Raw genomic sequence first — 16852 nt, 5'->3', positions numbered from 1 at the left:
AGCGGCTTTGACTTAATGACTGTCTGTGCACATCTCTCTCCCTTCTCTCTCTCCCCTTCCCCCCAGTATAGGGTAGCCAACCACACTCTGGACTAGTTAACATCCCTGCCTTCCTTATGGCGCTCTCTCTCTACGCTGGAATGATGAGCGACTACGGAGCCAGCCGTGGAAGATGACGACAACGAGCGCGCAAGCAGGCACTAGCGCCGTTGGCGCAGAGAATTTTTAATAGTCCTTTCTGAAAAGTTGTACAAAACCTTTAAACGCGAAAGCGGTAAGGAGCTCATATCGCAGAAAAGCTGGTGTCGGCGGCGTTGGCCATGAGCGAAAAATCCCGGAAGCAATTCGTAAATAAAAAAGAACTTGCAAGATAGGCTGGGTGGGAATCGAACCAGGGTCTCCGGAGTATGAGACGGAGACGCTACCACTCCGCCATGCGCGGAACCATTGGGGGTGCCTGTCGATCTGTTAATGCTTCTGTGCATGCCTAGCATGTGGCGAACGCGTAGGGATATTAGACATGAGCGCGTTGTTCAGGCCCCAGCACATGAATACTTCATTGAAAGTGTGGTATATATACACGAATTTTTCTGTGCACAGAGTGATCCTCCTGATTGGCCAAGTGCTTTGGACAAAGTTACTAGCCGACATTGTTTTTATCACAACACTGGTTCACTCAGCCATGATTTCGATGTTTCAAAGCGGGACAAAAGCGCCTCTAGTGAATGTGGTGTTGCCTTACAAACGTGCCGTAGAAAGTTATACTGTGGTGTATATCGGTAATTATGAGCATGTAAATTACGGAAGTCGCAGTTAAACGAGTAGCGAAGTACGTGTCCGCTACATTTCTTCTGCGCTTGGCGTACACTCAGAGCCATCTTGTGGCAAACACAGAAGACCCCCCTCCTCGCAATGTACGGCGCTGCCCCGACAGGTGGCGCGCCACTCGCCCGCTTTTCCTCTTCCTCTCGTCAAGTGCATGCCGAGCGAATGAGTGGCCGGTGAGAACGGGGTACGATAACGCTATCGCGTTCCACTCTTGAAGGCGAAGCTTAAGAGTCCTCCGATTTTTTTCAAAAACATAAGTAAAGATAGTTCAAGGGCATGTTCCAGGTCCCTGAGCCCACAGCTAGGGCATGGACATCAGGGTCCCAGATGAAAATATTGCTACTGGTTTTCAAGTGGTACTAATGGTATTCAAGTGGTGTGAACTGGTCTGATGTGACGTATGTGACATTGAGATTGGACCCTGTCTGCACCATAGAGTTTCCTACAATATTTACTGTATGAAACTTTATGGTCTGCACTATCATTGATCCACATGATGATTTGTTTTTGTCAACATCTCGGGGGGGGGGGGGGGGGACACATTTTTTTTTCAGATCCTAGTCGTAGACAGCTTCGCTGCAAAATTCAGAGCCCAACAGCCGTTACCACTTGACGCTTTACTTTATCCAGTTTCATACAACAATTACAGGAAACTATGATTTTATTGGTTTGCGCAGTTGCCTAACCAAAATGGAGTGAAGGTCGGCAGATTGAGCATGGTACTGACGTAAGATTTTCAACGTGGAATTTTCTTTTTTTGCGTTTATTGAAGTTCCTAGAGCTCTAAACCATGGAAAAAGTAGACATGTCTTAGAGCGCCGTAAATAATTTAATACTTTTTCCACAAAGATACTTTGTTGTGACGTCACGACACCATTTGTGGTCACTTAGGAACAGGACGTTGCGACGTTTTGACAGTTGCTCCGAATTCGTTAGCATACGAGGCGACAGAGTGAGCAGGAGCGAGTGTCGAAACGTCGCAATGTTCTGTCCCCACATACTGTATCGTTACGTCGCGGCTCAAAATCCAGCTAACAACGAAACCAAAACCAGGTGCAAAAATTTATTATAAAAAATTATTCACGGCGCTCGGAGGCTTTTTACTATTTTTGTAGAGTATATAGCTTTAGAAACGTTATTTAACATGCACGAAAAAGTGCACTGCACTTCTTGAGAAAAAGTGCTGGAGTCGTATTATTCGAATTGGCCCGCGCGTACCAGTGTAGCCATGCCTAAGCAGCTGCAAATAAACGGCAAGCATCAAAAGAACGTACAGTACGTGCTGTATCAAATACAGAAGTACGGAAAGGATAACTGCTAAATGTCATTTAACATTTACTGTATAGCGCGAGTTATTTAACCTTGGCTGCGCGAGTAAACGGTGCGCGAATGGCTCAAGTTGACAAGTGCTATCATCATCAGCGCCCGTCAAATGCAAAACCATAACAAAGACAGTTCGACAAAGCGAATGAGTGTCTACTGGGTGGCCCACAGCGAAGGGCTGCCCAATGGTGTGGGTGCGCAAGACAAAGCGAAGAAGCGTCGTTGTTTGGCCCGTGTGGTTGTCGCGCGGGCTGATGCCGCCGCACCGATGCCATGCAGTGTAGCGCCGCTGCCGAGGCGCCGGACGAGGAGAGGTTGCTTCGCACCCACGGATTATTAGGATTCCGAGATTTCTGCGCCAAGAAGGGCTCGGCCAGCCTGCGACAGCTCGACAAGCTCGCACTGGCCGGCTTGGCCCGGGAGTACGTCGATTCATCTCGTGCCAGGCAGGGCCCGCTGCATAGCGCACGCTCACTGCGACGATTTCAGGTTGGCCTCAACAATTACTTACGGTCACTGTACGGGGGTGATTTCGATCTGGGCCGCGACCCAGCGTTCGCGCCACTGGCGGCTCCTTCTGCATCGGGGGCAGCGAACGCGGGAGGAGCGAGCAGAATGGGGCAGGCAGCGGACGCCGTGGTCATCACAGCCGAAGACTTGACGAAGATTGGACAGTATTTTTGGCGCGTGATAAACACCCCGCGCGGACTACAACAGAAGGTCTGGTTCGATCTCATGATCCACCTTGGCTCGGATGGCATCGAGAACCAGCACGCTATGCGCAAGGACTCTTTCGCGCTACTCAAGTCGCCGGCCGACGGGCGCCGACGGCTGCAGTGGAAAATAGCAGGTGGAGCTTCGGTGCCTGACGACCCAGAGAACCCGCTGTGCCCAGTGCGGACGTTTCAACTTTACCTGAGCAAGTTGAACGTGGCCTGTCCCGCGCTTTTCCAGCGGCCGCACGACGGCATCACCAAAACGTCGCGCTTCTGGTTCCACATGTTTCCCCTCAACAATACCATGCTGGCGCTCATGATGTATGACATCTCCAAGGACGCCGGCCTCAGTCGCGTCTACCCCAACTTCTGCACACAGGTAAGACTTCACGGACGTAGCATTCGAATCGGCCGCGAACTTCTCTACTGCCTTCCAGGTGCTACCGGAGAAGGGGCGCTTCTACGAACTGGCGCGGCGCAGCCGCCCGTCCCTGGAGAGCGCCCGCAAGGAGCCCGGCTGCGCATACAAGCTATGTGCACAGTGCCTCACGGTATGTCCTGCGCAGCAGATACATCTTAGTAACGCGATCCCGAATCATAGCGTACCCTACTAAAAGGTGACTGACTGTCACATAAGTGTGCATTGTAGTGTGGATGGACTGTGGTTGGACCGACGTGCAAATATTTATCGCTGCTATTAAACATTAAAATGGTCTTTTGTGATGTACATGTTATGGTCAGTGCATCTTTGGTCAGTCAGTAAGAAGTTTGTAAACACAAGGAGCATAGTGGCAACTCATTCTCGATTTTTATTTTTGCACTTACACTGCTCTTTTGTGAAGAGCTCATGACAGGGGTCATTGAACCTATGGGCATTGGACAGATGCAGTTTGTTTTCAGTTAGCAAAACTTTAAAACTGCATTGGTCGTATGAGATTCGGCACAAAGGGAGAGGAAAATGACAAAGAAAAGGCCACAATACAGGTGATTGCTTCTTTTTTTTTTGTTCCAGTCCCCCTTTGCTCATTGTTTCACAAGATCAATTTACACCAGCATGCTTCAACTTTCCCCACTGATGTTGCTTTGCAGCCCGTGCAGGTGGCAAGTGCTGGTCCCAAGGGAATCCTTTGTTCAGTGCCCTGCTTGGAGGCCTTCATGCGAGCAAAGGAGGCACGTCAGAATGTGCGTGTCTCCTTCCGGGATGGCACTCGTGTGCCTGCCTACACTCTGCCTAGTGGCCAGCCCCTCCAGTCACAGCCACAGCCACAGCCCCGAGACGAGCTGGGCAAAAACCTCCCAGAAGATGTCTACAGCTTCATACAGGAAGTTGCGCGCATCCAGGCCTTGGGTCATACAGTACGGACAGGTGTGAAGTTGTGTTTACATATCGTCCCACAATAATTTCCACCAAAATCATGCTAGTGTTTATTGTGCGCTTGTTCAATGATTATGTAGAGCCCCGGTTACTTCTGTCTAAAACTAGGGAGTGGTGTGCACAAAAGCAAATACGGGCCACGTGTGGCAGGCTCTTCTGGTGGTACAAAATGTCTTGCTTTTGAAAATGTGTTTCCAGGTAGGCTAGTCTCTGCTACTCGCACCTCTTGCTGTGATGTTAGCTTTCCCTGCATCTATTAGCCATACCACTCCTTTCCAGGCTTGCCTTAGCAACGTTAGATGCAAAACCGAGGTGTGCGATTGCCTACTGTATTGCTTTCCACAGCAGCTGTTTTTACTGCATAAAGTGCAACACTACTAGCAGCGGCCTAGGGCTAATAAGATGCTGGTTGCTCAGAAAGAAAATGTGTTGATCTTGCGTCTTCCACCAGGCAGCATTAATGCACATTGTTGCATACCACTCTTAAACGTTTTGGCAACTCTTCTAGGGGCTGTACACCTCTAAGCACTAGCACAGTACTTGTTCAATCATGCCAATTCCGACACTCCACTTAGAACAACAAGCATCCCCAGCTCTCTATGTATGGGAGGATTTTCTAATATACCGCCAGTCAAGGACAACATTAAACTTCACTTCGCTGCGTTATTGCCTTCTATCTTGTCACAAAGATGAGTGAAACTTATAGGCTACCGTACAGATGGCACGAAGACTCAGATTGTAGCTGGCTTTCTCTGTATGGAAACATAATTTCAAATGTAGCCTGCTGCTATAGTAAGCATTCTGTAGTGCTTTCGTCTATGACAGCATCACAACTGTACATCCTGCTTACTGCCTTGCAAATGGTTCAGGCGGCGACAAAATATGTCACCACGGTATCACATTTCCCTTAAACCACAGGTGTTAGTGGCATTCTTTGTTTGACTAAGCGTTTTCAGGCAAAGAAGCATGAGCTTCTGTAAACATTTTATTATGCAAGGGAGAGATGGCCAGTCCTACTCAAAATTAATGTCACAACCTGCCTTATCATCTATGCTGAAATGTGAAAGATAATGTACAGTTACATATGACAGTACTTGCTATGATGACTGGCACATGCACTCTTTAGTGTGCATTACAGTGTAATTTTCATGTCGAAAAGGGGATCTTCCTGCATGTCAGTGAGTGCAACAACAGAACAGCAGTGGCAAGGGTAAATGATTTTGTACGCATGCAAATTTGCACTGGCCTTCCTGTATGCTTTAAACCGCATGAATTCGCCATGCTGTGAAGGATCTTTGGTACTACCAGAAGAGGAACCTGTGCAGAAGCACATGTCGAAGTACTAGTTAGTTTTTGAAGACTTGGATAGTAAAAGAATGAGACATTAACTTGAGAGGATGAAAGAGAAGTGTGTATGTGTTGTTCTGACGGCATGGGCCACATAATTATTACCCTAAAGGGACACTAAAGAGAAAAATCAAATCATTTTAGAGGGATGAAGTATTCTTTGAAAACTATTTTTGCGATAAGTTGATTATTGCAAGAGAAAGTGAAGGCCAGTTTCCATTTTTTGAATTTCATGCCGAAAGCTCAGCGCAATTAAGTCAAATGAATACAATATTGTGCCAAAAAAGGAAAATAAAGACTTGGGAGGGAGAGTACGAAATGGCAGATTGAGCACTCAATCTGTCGTTTCGTACTCTCCCTTGCAAGTCTTTATTTTCCTTTTTTGGCACAACAATGTATTCATTAGATTCCACCCAACTCGCCCAGCAACAAGTTCTACTCAATTAAATCAGTGTGATGTCACGGATTTCGAAGTACAATTTTTGTATTTGGGCATCGTTGGCTCTGTTAAAGCTTCCTGAACTTGCCATGTTCAAGAGTTGGCTCTTTTAGAACATAATGGAGCCTGGTTTTACCGAAACACTTTAAATTAGGCCCTAGCAGTTGCCATCAAAATACGTGATCTCATGGCGAGGTGGTGCGGGAACTTCAACAAGGCTTTGCCACTCTTTCCTTTTTGCGCATTTTCTGGCTTACGAAACCACTTCTTGCGGTTAGAGCGGCATTCTTGGTGTTGTGGAAGGGTAACTTACCTCCAGGTGAAATTATTTCTGTATTCAGTGTCCCTTTAATGAAGAATATATTAAAAGACTAGAGCTGCACTTCATTGTCCCATCTTTCTCATGCTAGCATACTATCGCTATAGCACTATGTTATCACTGTTTCCAGCCTATGACTACATAAACATGATCGCCGACTGAAATTTCTTCCCAAAATTTTATCTGGTGTGTTCCATACAACTACTAGGTCTATTCGATTCAGCCAAGTTTCTCTGCACCTTCTGCACCTATTCACGGTGCGCTGCACCTAAGCCTTTGATTCCCCGAGGTGCAGCGGTGCACCCTGCACCCCCGTGCACGATTGAATGGGGTGCAAGGCAAGGTGCCGCCGTGGTGCAGTGCACCCGTGAACCTTGCAGCGAGTGGGTGCAGCCCGGCACACCATAACTGTCACCCCCTGCACCTTTTCGTTTGTGGTGCCATGCACCTTTTTCTGAATCGAACAAACCTACTGTGTTTGTGAGCACTATGGCTGGTGAGCTTCCTGTCAACAGAAAAGGGGAGGGGAGGTTGTACCTTAAAAGTTGGTTGATGGTTTCCTTATAAGAAATTTACTGTACAGAAAAGGAAATATTCGCATATGAAGCTGTGATTGTAATGTAATGAATTTTAAAAGGAGCTTCAGAACTTTTGTAGTTTAGAAACATGCCGGCACTGTAGCACTAGATATTTTCCTTTGTTCACACCAGTTCCCTTCCACTGTAGATGTTAGTCCTCCAGTGATTCAAATTTACTGTGGACCTTATGAGCCGTAAATGCAGGATGATTACCTAGTTTGCAGCAAGCTTATCCTAAACTGGTAGATTTTATTGCATGTTTCTTTTTTTTTTCTAACACATCTATATCAACACTGCACTTGCCATTCATCACTTTTTGCATTGCCTCTTCCCTTGTGCTGCTGCAGATGGGCTGCCCATGGTATTCAAACAGGACGGCTCCAACACACAGGCTCGGTCGCTGCCCATAGAGGTAAGCAGCATTACTGCGTTTACTAGAGCGGAAGATGTGCAGTCTTCGTCAAAAGCTTCAAAGCCACTCAGCAACTTTGCAACTTCAGTTGTGTGACTGACACAAACAGTCGCTTTTTGACCAAAGCAACCACTTGTGACTGGTTCGCTACCAACTTTGTCGCATGATCTCTGCGAGTCACCAGTGTGAATGAACCTTAAGCATTATTTTGGTAGAAGAAAAGAAAAAGACACGTCAGACACCTTGTTGTTTTTCCTTCGTGGCTTATTTTGATCCTGGAACGGAGGACCTCGCTTTCGCACGACGCTCGCCTGTTCGCCTTCAGGTGTCCCACCTTCCATGGCGGTCAGCTCAGGTAAAAATCAAGCACAGCCGTAGCACTGGGAGCACATAACAAAAGGTCAGACCGCCACTACTATTACAGAAGCGCAAGGAACGCCGTGATCACCTCATTGGCTGGGTGATAGTGATCATAGTGGCAGTGATCACCTCAGTGATCACCTCATTGGCTGGGTGATAGTGAGCCGATTATTACCCTTTATAAGCCACTTCGTTTGATATGCATGCCGGCAGTTTAGGATAGCGCACGCGTGAGAAGCGTGGTGACGTCACACGAGTCACTAGTGATCACGTCACTTGAGTCAGTGATAGGGAGCACGTTTTTAAGCTTTGAAAGCGATTTCCTTTGATATGTTAGTAGGCAGGTTAGGAGAGGTGCGATGGCGGTGAAGTCGAGTAGGTCACTATAGTGACCTAATCATGTCACTCAAGAATAAGCTTTTACATTCTCAGAATCATTTCGTTTGATATGCATGTCGGAAGCATAGGAGTGCATGCAAAATACAAGATTAGTGAGCTATATTGAATCGCTTAGTGATCATGCCAAGTGCCTGAGTAATGGTTAGCAAGTTTTTACCCTTGCGAACGATGACGATCGATATGCAAGACGATAGGGAAGGAAATCGCATGTCATGATTGCAACCCAAGTCGCGTAATACCCGTCACGATTCTGTCTCAATTATGCGAGTCTCTTGTCACTCGCAAAAGCGACTCGGAAAGGAGGAAATGAGCGAGTGGTATAACACACGGAAGTGTTTCTGAAGCAACCATGACAACACCGGTAGTGTGGAAACTGAGCTCCTATAGTGCTGACGCCAATATAGTGATCACATCAATGAATAGACGGCATTCATGACGCCTGTTACGAGCTCTTCTGCAAGAATTATTTGTTTCTCAATCAATTTCCAACAGGATTAAATTGGCTGGCACTGGGATTAAAATGTGTGGCACTTGGATTAAAATGGCTGGCGCAAGGATTAAATGAGTTGGCATGCGGAATAATTCGGATGGCGCTGGGATTAAATGTGGTGGCGCCTGGATTACACTATTGGCATTGGGATGAAAAATGCTGGCGGTCAGATTAAATTGGCTGGCACCTGGATTATTTTTAATGGCGTTTGGATTAAACTGAGCGGGAAAACCTGTAGATGTTTCTTTTAACTGTGGGCCACGCTGTTATTAAAATGCAAGTTAATGGCATTTGCATTACATAGGAGGCAGAGAGGTTGTTGTCGTGTTGTAGCAGTTTTGTGCAAGTTCTTCCTACAGTTTGTAGGCTTGTGTCATTTGCACGAAACAATGAAAAATTGTAGCATGTGTGCAGATTTCACGCAAAATTAAAATGAAGTTGATGCACCTAACAAAATAGAGGTATGCTAATGCAACAGACACTTGTTAAAATTTTTTCCTTCTCCTTTGGTCATGCAGATTTGAGTGAAACAGTGATTTTTTCTATACTGTACCACTAACTTTTATCTAATACAGTAAAACCTCGTTATATAGTACCCACTTAAAGAAAAGTTTCGTTTTAAAGGTAGGAAAGTCAGATCCCCTACTCAGTAGCCATTGAACATAATGTGTTTTGTATCCACATAAACCGTACCAGCTTATTGCGTAAGTATCGGTTAACACATGGTGTTTCCACTTTTCATCGTGCAAGCACTGCGATGCATCGTCTCTGGCAGTCCAGCAGAACAACAAGCCTCAGAGATCAGAACAATGGCCTCCAAGTGCCCTGTGCAATTGCACGTGAAGCCACATCAACATCATTTCGGTGCCGTGCCAGAGAGCATTGTGGTGTCGTGCAAGCAAGGACTCGCGTCATGCCGACGCTCGGATAAAAAAGACGCCGGGTGCTCAGCATAGCAGAAAAATTGCACATTGTTCGTGCTATTGAATGTGACCCGAAGAAGTCGACGCTGGCATGCGATGGCGATCTACTGTTGACTACAGTGTGTGGCATTTAGAATGCGAAGAAGTTGCTCGGCAGCGCTGCTGCGACCGCGAAGAGATGTCGGCTACGGGGTTTGACTTTTTCGCCATTGTTACCTCTGTTGTTGCCGAAGTTTCGCCTAGCGACAGTGATGAGGACGACACGGAAAGCGACAGCAGGGGCGATTCAGGCCCAACAGTGGCAGAAGCTGCTCGTTATGTCAACCTCGTGAATGCAATCTTCGCAATGAGAATAGCATCCCGTAATGAAAAAGGTGCCCCGCGACTTATGCAGCGCTACCGTGCCCATGCATGGAGGATATGCAACACCAAAGAGGAATCTGCCATGCAAGTGTTTTCCGAGAAAGGGGGCTGGCTGAAAAGCTGGCTCACAGCTTCAGTAAGTTTGAGACTGCTGTTGTTGCTATTAGGCTGCCGTGGCATCAAACAAAAATAACGCTTTTGTTGCACGAAGTGAATAAATACTGCATGTTTTTTCCCCTTTCATCGCACTCTCTCTGAGTTACGTTTTTGACAGGTAAGTGGGTGATCTCGTGCTATTTCGGTTAAACAGTTCTACCATTTAGTACATACTTTTTCTGAGCTCCGGCCAACTATGGTTTAACGAGGTTTCGCTGTGCCACTGTACCAAGGTATTGCTCCGTTAGGCTTGTTACCACCTATCAGGAGGTCTTATGCTAGAAAACTATTGCTTGTGAATTACATGCAGTAGAATAAACATGTTAACCGGAGTACAGAGACAAGAAGCTGTCTGTCTGAAATTTTTCTGGGACAGCAGTTGAAAGCTCGAAATTGGGTTTTCTGTTCATCTGTCGTGCCATTGATGATGAGCTGTCAGGTCATCATACGATGTCATCATGGGGCTACCTTCTCATTCTCGGCTTTACCCTTACTACAGAGAAAAGAATTGACCTTCGTCACCATCAATGGCATTTGCACTTGCACCCCTGTGCCACTGTGCACTTGGGAGCTGGGTGTACTTACCACTCTGCTATTGCGTAGGTCTGGTGCTCGGTAATTTGTGCAGTGTTCTGCTTACCACACAGATTCTGAAAGTGGTGGTGCCTGTGCATGTATTTTGGAGGTCACAGTAGGTGATGCTGCAGCGGTTGAGGACAACAGCAATGTGTGCGTAAAAGAGAAGTTGTTCGTGAAGAGATGGTAGCATCTGTTGCGAGAGTCTGTTGCCATTGCAGTAAATGTGTCCAGAGCAGAAGTGATCGCCTGAAACTGCTGATTTTGACTGTGTGGTCATACTAGATGTAAGTGTGTTTATACTAGATTTAGCGGCTCCTTATTGTTTGAAGAAATTGCTGAAGTTAAGTTTGGAGAGCTTGTCCAAGTGTTCACATAATGATTGCAGGGCTCTCACTGCCATTTGTGGCTTGTTTGTTTCAGCTGTTACGGATTGCCATGGATGTGGGAAAGCCAACTAAGCCTGGTGAGTCGGCAGCTGCAATTCCATGTGGCTTCTTTTGTTAATTTATGAGAGGCTGTGCAGGTCTGCAACGAAATGTGAATGACCGTCCTAATGTTGGTTACTCTGGCTGAGTGCTTTCCATTCAGAGACTCCACCTCGTAGTAGCAGATGAAACTGAAATTAAAAGCACAGTTTTCAGTTGTACACTTTATACAGTAAGACCTTGTTAATTCGACCCTCATTAATTTGTAAAATTGAATAATTCGGACTCGACCTTTGCTCACGGCAGGCGTATGAATTATTTAATTGCATCAAACTCTCATTAATTTGGGCTTATTTGGCCTCACACCAGTTAATTCGAACAACCCTCTATTCGAGGCGAGCGCACTGCGCTGCAAATGGGCAACACAAAAGGCGTATTTCCATTTTATCAAGGGCTCGCAAATGAGAGAGCTACACTGTGTTTTCCTGATCCTTGTGAGCCGTGTATATGAGTTGCAAGACAAAAATCTGGGGACTGCACCTAGGTACTACGGAGGACGACACACATTGCTCTGTTGGTCTCTAGCCGAGCGACAGTATGCGACTGCGGATAAGGACTCTGGAATAAGCTTTCTCCCTACTTGCATTTTTTTATGTAGTGGCCACAGCACTGTGTTTGTGATTGGAAGACCCACAGTTTTAAATCTAGAGTACAACTTTTTTTTTTTTAATCTGCATTATTATACTGCTTTCCCCTCTGACTTAGGTAGATGCCACTTTAGTGATTGCAGACCAATGAATAATGACATGCGGTTACTGTGAATTTGTTATATTGTAAGGAAGATAACCAACGTGCGGACAGAGTCAGCAGCATCGGCAGCATCAAGCGCGCGGCAGAGGCTCGAGCTCGGGAACTGCTCGGTGCATGCTAGAACCGCCGGTCGCTACGAACCCCAATAAATCTCCTTTATAATATATTATGCTTCCCTATTATGGACTCCATACAGGCCACTCTGATGGCGTTTGATTGGAAGTAAAGTATTGGTTATTGTATAGTGCGCACTTTCATTGGCTAGGTTTGAACGGAGCAAAGTGTGGCCTCCTCTGGGCACATTCTCCAGATTTTTCTCTCGCAACTCACACATGCGCGCAGGTGTCGGGTAAAAAGGCGCAGCTCTCACCTGTCTGCACCCTTGACAAAATGGGCATGCACATGCAAAAGAGAGAAAGTATTGCTAATGGCCAATTGAAATGAAGCGGTCGAGTCCGCATTGCCGTAGCCATCAGCGGAAACCTTGTGGAAACGACAGAAATGCCAAACACTTCACGTCTTTTTTCTGTGTTCATGTGTTTACCACTGCAGATGACACTGCATTGCCACACATGCCATCAGAACTGTGTAGTCGCCATCCCTGATCATGTCAAAAACAGCCGTGGTTTCGTCCTCAGCGGTTGTGGTATACAGTAGTTAATGTTCAACTGAGTGTGCGTGTTGGCCACATGCCCCAAGAACTGCATGGTTGCCATTAACGAGCATATTGATAATGACTGCGGTTTTGTCCGCCACAGTCGCTGCGAGCATTAGTTTCATTTTGACTCGGTGCGCGTTGGCTGCGTGCTTTCAGAACTGCGCAATGGTTTTGTCCACAGGAGTTACCACGGGCAGTAGTTTCGTTTTGACTCAGTGCATTTAATGCTCGTGCAATGTCATAAATGTGGTGGAAGCTTTCGAGGATGAAGACAGATTCCGTTGTGGCCTGCACGCTGTTATCAAACCCACAGCTACGTCGCGATGGACGAACAATCTATGGCCAACCAGCTTACTGGCAAAAAAATAATCGTGATGTGCATGCAGTAGTGAAAGGTATGTTTACTCAAATGAAGACGTGGGCTTGGGCCACAGCCAGACGGGCCACACTGTGAAGGAAGTAACAAAGCCCTCATAGCTGTGAGCTCTAATGCATCGAGAAGTGCCATTTCTGCACTGATTTTGTGCAATATAGAAGCATGGGTTGTGAATTTATTTATTAAGTACAGTAAAACCTCATTAAACCGTACCCGCTTAAACAGTAGTTTCGTTTTAAAGTAGTAAAGTCAAATCCACGACTTAGCGGCCACTGAACATAATGTGTTTTGTACCCGCATAGACTGTACCAGGTTATTGCATACATATCGGTTAACACAAGGTGTTTCCACTTTTTGTCGCATTATCACGGTGGTACGTCGGTCGAGCAGAACAATGAGCCTTGGAGATCGGAACAGCCTCCAAGTGCAAATGCAGAGGGCACTTGGAAGGGTGAAGTGAGGGAAGCTCAGAGTAAAATTGATTATGAAGAATGACTGAGGAATATGGAAGAAAGTAAATGGGCTGGGAGAGTGTTCACATATTTGTAGATGAAACACATTAATTCACAGTGGAGGAAAAGAACTAAGACGCTTACCAGCAAGTATACGACCAGTGTGGTGAGCAGCATGACAGCACAGAACGTCAAGCAGATAGACAGAGAGGCTGAGATAATCTCATGGGTGGTGGCAATGGAAAAGAAACCTGCTGTGAGCTGGTTTCTTTTCAGGAGCAGGAAAAAACGAAATCAGGAATGAAACAATTTATAACTCAAAGGGAAGCGCATTACTTTCCTAAGCGAGATCAGGATGCCTTATGGCTCATTCACACCGGCGACTTGAGGAGGTCGCGTGACCATTTGCGACTCGCGATCAAAATGCGACCGAAGGCGACTGATGTTCACACTGGCAAGCCCGGCTGAGCGTGACCCGCGAGTCGCAATCCCGGAGATTATCGTTCTCAGCGAGAACTCTTGGAATCTACGCGGAATTTGCCGTGACGCGGGAGGAAGCTGGATGTAGACACATGAAAGATCACTTCTGGTGCGCCGCTGATTGGTCCATCAGTTTTGCAACCACGGTCGCACGACTGAAAAATCGCGCAGAGGGCGACTGGCCCAACATGGTCGCTTTTCGAGAAAAGCGACCCTTTGGTTTCAGTGATTCAGTGATTCCGTATGTGCACGGCCTTTCACACAGACTTGGAAAGGTGGCTGGTGGTTATGCAGTAAAATTGGTATTTTCGGCAAAAAGCAAAATAGGTAGTGTGTGTTCTAAGGTTAAAAAGAAGTTCAAAAGTAAGGATGATGTAAAGAAAGAATGTAGTGTTAAACATCCGCGCAAGAACCAATTTGTTGATTGCGTGAAGAACGTTGTGTATCAGATTCCTATGACGTGTGGTCATGTGTACGTAGGGCAGACTGCGAGATGCATTAACACGAGGTTAAGGGAGCACTTGTCTAGTCTGAAAGGTTGCCCTAGTACGCATTTGGCAATGCATTGCCAAGAACATGATTGCTCCCCTTGTCTTACTAGCACAGACATTTTGTGTAGGCATAGGAATCAAAACGCTAGGGAAATCGTGGAAGCACACTGGATTGAAAAACAAAAAGAAAAATGCATCAGCCATCCTTCTGTTTCATTGTTAGATAAAGAAAATTCGCTTCTATCATCACATCTTTAACGCATTTTATTGTAAGTGGTTGTTTTATGCACCTTGCTGCTTCTAGTTTGACTGGGTGGCTTTTGTCCACGTCTTTTTATCACAAGTGTTATATGTAATATTGACATGCTCTTTTGACTTGATCGCGCAGATCTGCGGGTATCATATGCGCTATAGGCGTGCTTTGTTGACTAGATCGCGCAGATCTGTTGGTATTTAAGCAGGTAGTTCTTCAAAAATAAAACCAGTTGTTAGAAAGTGCTCGTCCTTATGTTGCCCCTATTCTTCGTCCCTGTTTGTTTGCGCACAGAAAGTTTTAAGACCATTCAGATTTGCGCTTCTGTTCATCCCCTGAAACGACGACACGCAAGGGGACACGGCCAGGCCCTGTCCCCTTGCGCTTGCGTTTACCCTAATACCGGACTTGTGAAACGCTATTGCATTAGTAATCTTCTGGTGTAAAGTGACGGCCGCAATCGCGCAAATCCTGGCGCCGATCGGATAGCGGCAGTCTGATGCGCTGCAGTCAGTCCGCTCGTCTACTGGTTTGCAGAAGGACACAATGTCGCAGCTTGACATATTGCCAGTCGCTACGTTTGCAGTCCACAACGCAACAAAGTCGAATCATAGTGCTTGCGAAAAGACAGACCGACACTGACGGCGGAGCTCTCGTCAAAGACGGCGCACATTGTAACACAAGCAGACGACACTTGCTGTATGCCGGAAGTGCTTAAGTGTACTGAAACATTGTTCTTGTGCATTCTCTTTATGTTACTTTCTTTTTATAACAACAAATTAACTAGCATTACAGCTATTACGAACATCATTTGTTTACCCTAAAGTTGGAAAAATTATCGATCATGCGCCCTGGTCAGCCAATCGGATAGCTCGCCCCACTGACATCATATGGGTGATTTCCGTCATATGGGTAGGGGCGGCTTAAAATTCTGTCGAGCAGTGTGCTGCGATCGGCAGCGATGTGCATTTTCAGAACCTTATAATAAATTAAACGCTTTACGCGGAACACTTAGATGTGCCAATTAATGATCAGAAGGACCTACTCTAACGACTCAGTACGTTTGTAGAAAATCGTAAAAATCGTTTCAGGGTCCCTTTAAGGTGTCAACATGCAGATGAGTAGCATCATCCGTGCCGCCCTTTGTTCCCCGTACTGTCCAAGCTTTCAAAACCAAAAGTCCCAGCTTTGAGTGTGGTACCAGCACGAGCACTGCTATCTTGGTTAGGGCAAGTTGACACAGGAAAGCCTGCTTATAGAATTTTGTACAGTGTCTATTTTTGGTATAAATGTAATAAAGCTTACTAAGTTAGGCAAACTAAAGAAGAGTAGGTCTAACATATTATCATTATGATAATTATGTTCATGTACTGCAGTAGGCGAAGTCTGTCTACAAAGTTAATTACCATGTTCATGATGCTATGGACATTAATTTCACGATGTTTATAGCATCATTAAATGTTTGGCAAGTTCAGACCCCCACCAAATAACATGACTATACCGGAAGCTTGAGAAGCTGCTTCATACAATGCCAGAATTGCATCCAAATCTGACTTAGGTACTCTGAACAGTGTTGTGAAAAACTGCACAGTCTGTAATTGATGAGTTGAGCCAGGATTGTATGCCAGCTATGATACCTGCTTTTACAGACTCTCCTGTAAGTTGATAAGCTCGTCCACTTTGTTCACTACGCTCTGACATGTCACAGTTAGGACACCTAGGCTCTTGTCCCTTAATTTTACCTTGATCTGCAGGTCACGGCTTGAGAGCGGGACAGCCGCTCCTTTCTTATTGCAAATCAGTTTTGCGGAAGCCCCCGAAGTAGAAGAATGTTTGAGGAAAAATTGTTATCCATCCAACTGCAACATGACCTACAAAGGAAACTCATTACTGTACTAGTTTATCGGAAAGAAAACCTCGCGGTAAAAGAAGACATTGTCCAAGTACAGGGATTGAACTCGAGACCAACACCTTTCCAGGGCCTTTGACCTACTAGTCGAGCTACCCAGGAGGCTAGCAGATTATTGAGTGAGGCTGAACTAATTCACAATTGGAAGCACAGGGACACCGAATATGAAAAATCAGTTGTGCGGAAGCCTGAAAGGGATAATTGTCATCCACTCAACTGTTGTACCTTCGAGGTTTTCTTTCTGAGAAACCCATACTGGGTTTTCTTTGTAGCTCGTACCAGTCAAGTGAATGATAATTTTCTCTTTCATTTTTTTTTCTTATTCCACTCCGAAGCCCTACCATTTATAATAAGCTTGTCAAAGCTCAGTTTTCCTTGAATGTCTGCCTTT

At 45.9% G+C, this 16852-nt stretch overlaps 1 protein-coding gene across 2 annotated transcripts in view; it reads left to right on the top strand.

Moving 5' to 3' along the window:
- Nucleotides 1–2244: 2244 nt before the first annotated feature.
- LOC142585491 (uncharacterized) overlaps nt 2245–16852 on the top strand; it is a 30368-nt gene continuing 15760 nt past the window's right edge. The window contains exons 1-5 of one of the 2 annotated variants that reach the window (XM_075696283.1): nt 2245–3246; nt 3305–3418; nt 3957–4233; nt 7273–7337; nt 11028–11070. In XM_075696283.1, the coding sequence (XP_075552398.1) occupies nt 2425–3246; nt 3305–3418; nt 3957–4233; nt 7273–7337; nt 11028–11070 (1321 nt within the window). In that variant the 5' untranslated portion in view covers nt 2245–2424. The remainder of the gene's footprint in view (nt 3247–3304; nt 3419–3956; nt 4234–7272; nt 7338–11027; nt 11071–16852) is intronic. The other variant, XM_075696284.1, reaches the window with a different exon arrangement.

Source organism: Dermacentor variabilis, chromosome 6 (genome assembly GCF_050947875.1).
Source record: "Dermacentor variabilis isolate Ectoservices chromosome 6, ASM5094787v1, whole genome shotgun sequence".
Lineage (NCBI taxonomy): Eukaryota > Metazoa > Arthropoda > Arachnida > Ixodida > Ixodidae > Dermacentor > Dermacentor variabilis.
This window is presented reverse-complemented; position numbering and strand designations above follow the sequence as displayed.